We start from the raw sequence: 9,436 nt of genomic DNA on the forward strand, positions 1-9,436 counted from the left end.
TAAATTCTCCAGTTTTCTCCCGCTGGGCCCAAGTACCTCGGATCATTGACGCAGCATTGTGACATGCGTCAATTTGATGCTTAAAATTCTAACTAAAACTAGTGTGTATATAAGTCTTAAAACGTTGTCCAATATACAGACTCAACAAAGGGCATATTAGCTATGGTCAGTGACACTAATTGACCCCTAGGGGTTAATTAAAAGAGTCGGTCAACTGTGACAAACCCCGACTGTCACCAAATTGGGTCTCAGGTGAAAGTCTTTCCCCTCATAGTACTATAGAATTCTTCTGGCACACTATCTTACATATAGATTAATTTGAAGCTTTCCTGATCTATGTTCCTAAATATCAAATGGAAAATAATCCCAAGGTTATCAAAATGTAGAATAGAAAGGGATTTTCTAGGTTACCTAAATATAGAATAAAAAGGGTTTCCCAAGGTCACCTAAATATAGAATAAAAAGGGATTCCCTAGCTTACCTCATAATATTTTGGTCAAAATAGAAGGAAGTCTCATTCAAACATGTACTTCCAATAAATGGAAGGGAATTAATATGTACATGTATGTGATGTGTCCAAAATTGTTTCCATTTTCAAGCCTGGTTCCTTGTTCCATTCTTTACTGGGTTCAATTGCTGTAGAATTATTGTTGACACCAGTCTCTATATTACCTAGATTCTATATTCATGATACATCTGAAAAATATCATATTCAGCATTTTAAAAACAGTTTTGTTTTATCTGCACACCCTACTTATTTCTTTCCTTAGTCACTTTTGTATTACCTGTGCTTTTCCAGATATATCTTCTGATTTTGTTTACATGATTCTTACAGATCCCTTATTTGTGTACAGTATTTGTCCTTAATCCTCATTGGCTGTTGCTGTTTCTATTACAGATGACATAGAGCTTGTACGAGCACAGCCAGATACGCCAAGCCTGAAGAAGTCCCGATCCCTAGGTGGAAGTTTGAAGAAGCTGTTCAGGAGAGGAAGGAAGAGATCAAGGGACCGTGGTGAAACATCTCGAGAGAGCTCTTACTCCAGATCATCTACACGAAATGCCTCCCAAGGTCCATCCAGGGAGGGGTCAATCACCCGTGGAGGTAGTGCCTCCTTGACCAGGAGTGGTCAACTTCCCGACCAGAAGGGAGAGGTAGGGCGCAGCCACTGGAGCAAGTCGAACACGCAATCTACCTCTAATGAATATCTGGAGAGAGGGGTAGATGTGTCACCGCGTCATCAACCAACAGATACCACTTACCCAGTGCTACAACAGGAGCCTACGGTCCTACAGCCACGGGGTATGTCCTCTCATGAACCAGATGTAGGGAGGGGCCATTGGAGCAGACCTAAATCTGGAGAACAAATGGATATTGTAAGACAGAGCTATGATACAAACAGTGCACCTCCAGAATCTCAAACAGCATCAGAGGATGTTCGGAGGGGTCACTGGAGCAAATCAAAGTCACCCCCAAGAGCAGGCGCTGTTGTCATCACAACTCCGAAGAATGAGCCATTAGATGTGGTAACACCAAGCTATGACACAATGACATCGCCACCAGAGGATAAACTTGAGGTCAGACGAGGTCACTGGAGTAAGAGTAAGTCTCCGAGCCGTTCAGTTGGAGGGGTTGTTATTACAACACCTAGACAGGAAGTGCCAGATGTAGTATCCAGCTCCAGCACGAAGGTCATATCTCCAGAGGTGAAAGAGATCAAAGAGGTTAATGGCAAAGCAAAATCTGTGGAAAAATTAGACAATGGTCACTCTGCTGAGAATAGTGTGTCTTCTGCCGAACCTGCAGAGGATGTCGGTAGGAGGCATTGGAGTAAATCCAAGACGCCAGTTCAATCTGGGCCAGTTATTGTAAAGAAGAGAGAGTCAACGGAGATAGATACAACTGATAAACCGGAAGTCATCACAACTACAGCAGAAGTTAGTAGTGTTCAGCCTGAGGTACGCAGAGGACATTGGAGTAAATCGAAATCACCTAGTCGTGAGCGTGATCGTGAACGCATAGGACAGATCATAGTGTCCAAGGACCCAGTCACCGCTGCACCTCCTGCAGAGGCTGATATACGCAAGGGTCACTGGACCAAAAGCAAGTCAAAGTCTCCTAAACAAGAGTCGTTTCCCAATGTTGGTGTTGAGACATCAGTGCCTGATAACCAAACTTCCAGTCCTGCTCGAGTTGAATCTCCCCCTGAAGTCAAGCCTTCCCCAGTTACAGAATCATCAGATAGTGTTAAAGTAAAAGCGAAGCCTACTAAAGTCGAACCTGTCAAGTCCAAACCAGTTAAAGTTGTACCCATTAAAGCCAAACAAACAAAAGTTGAAGCGACAGTTGAGGAGCCTGCACAAACGGTTCCCGATGATCCTATAGTAACTCCACCACCTAGTGCGAAAAAAGGGCACTGGAGCAAGTCAACAATTGACTCAAACCAGCCATCAGGTGGAGGAGTGGTAGTAGTTACAACAGAAATAGCAGAGGTACCTGTTGTGCAAGCGGAACCCTTAGACGTCCGCCGGGGTCATTGGACAAAACCCAAGTCAAAGACATCATGATTTTATATCAAGACTTAAAACTTCTCTTGGTCAACAATTACTTTATATTTATCGGCTAACTTATAGGAATTGTGTAGCGGGATCCTTAAATACTGATTAAAATAATGTTTACCGGGAGTGGTAGTGGTGTATTAGTAAACCTCAGACAACTTTCTGACTTTGGGATTATAAAGACACGATAAAGACTGAAAGGAGCAATGTTTATGGAAAGGTTTTGTCATTCTCTGCACGAAAAGCAGAAAATAAATTATCTCTGATTTAATGATTGTGCCATTACACGTTTATATTAATATAAACAATATCTCAATCTTTTTTCTTATTAATATCTTTTTGATGTCAGCTAACTGGTCATGACTGATTTTTTTTATGTCAAAACAGTTTTGCTCAAATGGAAACGTTTCATAGGTTGAAACCATTCACTAACTATAAGAATATTCTTTCCATGATGTTTTTCGTCTTTCGTATCTTTTGAAGTACTTGCCACGTGATCTGCTCCTCATTGATATGACGGGAATAACTGCTCGGTGAATTAATGCTAAACTCCAGAAATATGTCATCAGTTCTTTTTTACCTAAAATACGCATGTCTGATGGAAAACCAAATTTGTAATTGCACACCCATAGCATTTTATAAACAATATGAAACATCGTCCTTTATATATGTTTTGTTAACGAATTCCCGAATCATCCCGTCCAATTGTTTACCTTTATTATTTAAAACTTGTTTTAACATGAATATTGATATATGACATTGAGAAATATACGAAATTGTTATGATTAATAGTTTTTAATTCTTTTGCTTGATTGATAAACGTTTTATTTTGATATTTGATAAGAAGTTCAAATTATTATTATTACAATTGTTGTACTGGTGGAAATCCATATTGCTTCAAGGTAATCAGCGATTAACAATCGGAGCGACACGTTGTATAATCATTATCCATTCTTTTGTTAATCATTGTTAAAGATCCGTTGTATTGTTATACAATGTATGGTGAAAGATGAGACAGATTGATATACAGTACATCAGTATGCATGTCGTGATGAAATTCATTAGATATTTCTCTTTGTTAAATACTCATTATTTGCTTTATTCCTTTTAGTTCCCATTTGTTATAACTGATTTAAAAGGAATAACGAATCATGTTGTTTTGTTTCGATTTTGTTGACATATCCTTCCATTTTGTTGAATTATCATTTCCTAGTTTACTTCCCTGGTCTCATTATAATTGTCCCGTAAGTGTATGTTGATTGGTTGGACCTTCCTCTCAGGCCTCAGTTTAATGGTTTGTATACATGTGTGTGATTTTAAGTAATAGAAGTTTGAAAGTAAAGATGTTGTTATTGCTTTGAATTCATAGTCAAGATAGTGGTTTTAATGTCTATATAACATTTGTGAAAAATTGAAATAAAAAAAAGTATTTTGTATATAATGAAAACACTATTTAGAAAATAGTCGCATGCTTATAATTATGGCATTTGGAGAAGTTGATTCAAGCAAGTTAAGAGATGATTCGAAGCTTTGTGATTGTAGGAAAGAATATTCATATCAATATAGTTAGAAGAGGGTGATTTTTTTCTGGACGTGCGCATAGTAACAAATCGACTACATGTATTTAGTAAAAGCCCTGGGGATAAAACGTGAGATCAGTTTAAAGAACAATACTTAAGTGTGATTAACAGACAGTTTGGTTCAGTGTCTTCTACGACATCTCATTAAGACATGATTATTCATACTTTTCAAATCATGAATATTCATCAGTATCTATTGATAAAGTGAATACATATTCATGATAATGCAAAATAGGAATAATGAATACATTTTTTCATCATCTGCAGTTGAAAAATCCCATAACCTGCATGTTTGTCTCAATAATTAGCATGCAAAGCCATAAGATTCATTCACATTGTTTTATTGAACGATTGTCAGAATAGTGAAAAATCATCTATACATTTTTCCATATTGAATTCCAAATTGATAGAGTATTTTGTGCTATATGTTTGATGATGGCATTTTATAATAACGACAACGTCTTGGGTTTCATGTTTGATCATGGCTTAACATCTATACAGAAGTTTAACTTCTTGTTTCTTTAAGAAAACAACAAACCTGTCTATATTATGCATGATTCAAAATCGTATTCACCGTCTATTCAAGAATACTAACAAGCCCCAAGTCTGTTTTTTTATAAACTTGGATCAAAATCCGTTCAAAAGTAAAATGATAAAGACAGCTGTATTTTAAAGAAGTTAGAAACATTCTTTCGGACCCTGTCTCGTCTAGTCCTGTCTCACATTGTCGATAAATACAGCATAAAGTTCATTCTGTTACTCCCTGGTGATATAAGTCAAACTTCATTATCTCAAATTCTGATTATTTGAAGTTCCTGCTTAACTGAATTTAAATCTGAAGTATTACCGTAAAATGCATATATACTTATATATATAATAGACTCGGTTACCTCGAATACTCGGGGAATGTTGAGAACTCTCCATGATCCCACTGACTTTGAGATAACGAAGTTTGACTATATATGTAGACATAAATATTTATATGCTTCAATAAGTGGTTCGTCTTCCTCCATATTATTTCGCCCATACCTCTGGATTGTGCAATATTTTCGCCAGCATAATTTATGTTAGATTCGTAGAGATTTGTAAAATCTATAGAAATGGTGATAGGTTTTGTTATATTAGTTAAAAAAATCTTTGAATCATCGTTTCGAAGATCTATATTACTATGAGAAGATGGTTTTGGTAATGAGAAAAAATGTGAGATTTCCCCAAATCGGTCTTTCATATATGTTGCATAACTCGTATTTTTTCAAAGTCTGCTTTCTTATTTTAATGTATGTCCAATGATCAAATTGTAAGATTAATTCAGATGCAACACGTTGAAGGCAAATCTGGGTCTTTGTAGAGGAAAATTATTAACATATCGAAAATTAATTTTAAAAAAGTGTCTATTTCTAGATGATGTACTTGGTGCAGCATGCTGTTCACGAGTTAATGTTTGATCCGTTTACATATGATAGTGTTAAGATGTACTCAATATCTGCCAATCATACAACGAACGAAAGGAGTCTCAAAGTTCAATATTTTTTAAATATACAATTTCTATCAGAAACATTGTATGTATGATATATATAAGTTATACAGACTTACCTGTATGTTTATCGAGATATCTTGATGTGTTGATAAAAATGAACTTGTTTTGAGTTATTGAATTAAATTCACCGACGCAATGGATAACATATATTTTTTTCTAAATGTATAAATGATAGATCCATTACTTATTTATATTATTAAATAAATTATTCGAAATTTGAAGCTTTGTCAGGCCAGCAGAGAGAGAAAATAAATAAGTTTAACACGACACATCTATTAGAAATACTAGTATCTAATGACGAATCTACTAACAATGTATTTACTGATCAACGATTAGGTCCAAGTTCTTAACATTGCCGCCACTAAGGTTTTATCACCATTTTATTGACGGATCGGTGGTACATTCAACACATCATTTTAAAAGTATTTGAAAACTATTACAGGGATATTTATATTTATTTATTTATAAATTTATTGCAGCTAATGAACAAAATAAAACAAATGTTTCTAAAGAAACCCTTAGTAATCAAAGCTGGCATAACCTAACAGTGCTATATCTAGCTGTGAATTGATAAGAGCGTTCTCAATATAGGTTTATTCATATAGGAACATTTACACTTAAGTCAATAGATTAATTGTTGTACAAAGATATTAGTACCTTTCAATACAGATTTAGAGTTGGATACAGCAGAGCCAGAAAATGAAGGAAACTACGCCATACAACTGTTTCGTTCTTCTGCTATCCGTCAGAGATGCCTATATGTGTTGATACCAAATTTACATTAGCTATGGACATCGTGCTAGATTTCGATAATATATTACGTGGAATATGCTTTTTATTCAATAATTTTATACAAGATAAGGTCTGTATTGATTGGTCAGATTCAAGTGATGTTGTGTAGTGCTATACATTTTGTATTCGGTCTGCTGTCTTCAATATAAATTATATTTTTCTCATTTTTGTACATCAATATGTCGATAGAATTGGCAAACATTTCAAGATAGTAGTTTTTGATCGAGCTTTATTCAACATTTAATTATATTTGTTCTTGAAGTTTGGTTGATTACTGCTTCAGATTTTTTCTTGTTCAAATCAATTTGATTTATTTTATTTAAACATTCAACTTTTTTTCAATTTCAAACTTTTTCATAGAATGCGTTCTCTCGATAAAATATGTTTGAGTACCTCCTGGGAAGTTGATTGTGTGGTTTATTAACTCCCTTTGGTGATTTAGATTTAGAATGATTAAATTATCTTTGTATTTATCGCAGATTATAAGATATTCAAAAGAACGTAAATGGGTTTCAAATGGGATAATTTTTTTGGTGTTTATTTTGATTTGAATACCAAATAGTTTACATGGCTTTACTAATGTGTAATTTCTTCCACTGTGTGGGGAAATGACATTTTCTTTACATTGTGTACAATGTGATCTAAAATTGTTATCTTTTTATTCCTCATAGATATTTATACAATTAATTGTGTATATTTACGTCAGATCTAAATGGTATAAAGGAGTGTGAATACAGTTATTGTATCGCTGTTTTATTTGATATCATTAGTGTCTTCTCAGTGGCGATGTAGAGTCAGAAACGTTATTCATTAATAAAACTAGTCTTAACTTCTTAAGAACGTGTATGTGTTCACTGTGTTCACAAGCATAAAAAAAGATAATATCTCACCTCGCAACACAAGGTATCCCGTATCTGAAAGCGGTCAGTATTTTAGGAGGTGGAATAGCTGTTATAAGATGACCGAGTGGGCTGTCCTGCAGTCGGCTTCAGTGGCGTCGCACCATACGGTCGGGATCAGTTCCACAAGGAGACAAACAAAGAAATACCGCAGCCTCCCGATTCACACATCTCGAATACAGGGGAGGCCATCCTTAAATGACGATAGCTATCGATAGGGCGTGAAACAAACCAAACCAATCCACCCAAGAGCCCTGTTTGTATACTTGCCTAGTGGGATTCCAGTAGAATAACAAGAAAAACGTCAATGTCCTCTAGAAGGTAACGAGAAAATGATTCTACTTTAAGGAGATCACATTTCAGGTAGTGTTGCAAACATTGTGTTGGTACCATTTGGGATACAGACAACCGAACAAGATTTGTTTGCGACAGATTCATAGCCGAGTATGAACGAGCTTCACAGTATTTACTGGACTAATCCACCAGTTCAATCAAACTACAAAATGTCAAACGAATGTCTGAAAAACTTTAGTGTAGTGCATAACCAAGCTACAAGAAAAATGCTTACCATCGAAGCCTTCATGATGACTGCATTAATGAAGAAGCGCCGAAAAGGGTATGTGTCGCTCACCTGGATATTTCAATGATTAAAGGAAAACATTGCCATTAAATTTTATTACAGATAATGTCCGGATTTTGGATCTGCCAAGACTTTGTCATCACACTAAACAAATTGTCGGTTAGTATCCGTTCATCGTGAGTGTGTTTCATCTTAGGCGTATGTGAAACGCTCCATTCGGGGTCACAACATTGCGCTGAACTCGCATACAGTTTACCTTTCTTATACTGGACAGTTCTCATATTGATGTTAAACAAGCCCTCTACGAAGAAAAAATGGGAGTGTTATGGATTCAGTAATGATTGATAAAGTATTCACATAAGAAAACCGAAATATATGTATCCAAAAATCAATTATTGGGCTTCAGGTTAGAGTGGTGTTAATTTACATAATACAAGAGCTGTTAGCAGAGACATATATACATGTGTATATGTCTCTGCTGTTAGTCATGATATCACGACAGAATCATACAAATGAAAGGATAGCCTGTCTCAAAGTCTTACATGTCAATCTATTTGTAGTGCTTTGGTTTGGTTTGATTTGTTTAACGTCTTATCAACCAGTGAATATCAATTTATAAAATGTACAGTAATTGAGCTCATGTCAAGCGCAAGGTCATACGGGTGTAAGTTTTTGTCTCAGAAGTTTATATACCACACACAGTAAGAACAAACAAGTGTACCCTCGTGTTTCGTGGGGGCGTTAAAACATAAATCACCACATCATACATGGACAGTGCCAGTTTATTATGTATAAATAGGAGGGGAACTCAATATGCATGTAAGGGATAATGTTAGACATTTTTTCACGAACAACTTTTGCAGAATAATATGAAAAATGGCATATTTTTTCGGAGTGGAATCCAATGTTAGCTAGATAGATCCATATCATTATCACCAACCGATATTTTGAAATATTGTTGCATGTATACCGAAGAATGATTTACCAGCATCTCATCTTAAAATACAATATGAAGGAAAAAATTGCTGGTTTTCAGGCAGGCCTAGCTCCTTCAACAAATAGTTAATGCAATAGTGTTTGCAGACGAGTATTGTTTAATTATATACTACATCTGCAGACACCACCATAAACCTGTCATATTAATTGGCATTAAAATGTTGTTCTTGTTTTATTTGGGATTTGAAACCTTACAAGTTAGTGACCTGGTGGATTTATTTCAATCTGTTAGGGAATCCTAAATTCGTTTTTCATTTATTTGCAGGAGTATGCTGTAAACGTAACTCACTTAGCGAATGCCAAAAACATCCAATGTGGTTGACCCCTACTAAGCATACCGCGTTCTAAGCGTAGACGTACTGCCTACTCGGACGCTTGTACATGTACACACTATTTTGATCTGGTAAATGTTATATTATGATATAAAGATAATAGAGCGAAGTATTAAAGTGTAAGTCAGTCGACATATCTAAAATTTGGATGCTATGATCAT

General features: G+C 35.5%; 1 protein-coding gene across 1 annotated transcript in view; it reads left to right on the forward strand.

Moving 5' to 3' along the window:
- LOC117341066 (phospholipid transfer protein C2CD2L-like) overlaps nt 1-7,305 on the forward strand; it is a 106,508-nt gene extending 99,203 nt beyond the window's left edge. Inside the window, 1 exon segment of the mRNA XM_033902898.1 lies at nt 899-7,305. Coding sequence (XP_033758789.1) covers nt 899-2,568 — 1,670 coding nt within the window. The 3' untranslated portion in view covers nt 2,569-7,305.
- The last annotated feature ends 2,131 nt before the right edge of the window (nt 7,306-9,436 follow it).

Source organism: Pecten maximus, chromosome 13 (assembly GCF_902652985.1).
Source record: "Pecten maximus chromosome 13, xPecMax1.1, whole genome shotgun sequence".
In the NCBI taxonomy this organism is placed as follows: domain Eukaryota; kingdom Metazoa; phylum Mollusca; class Bivalvia; order Pectinida; family Pectinidae; genus Pecten; species Pecten maximus.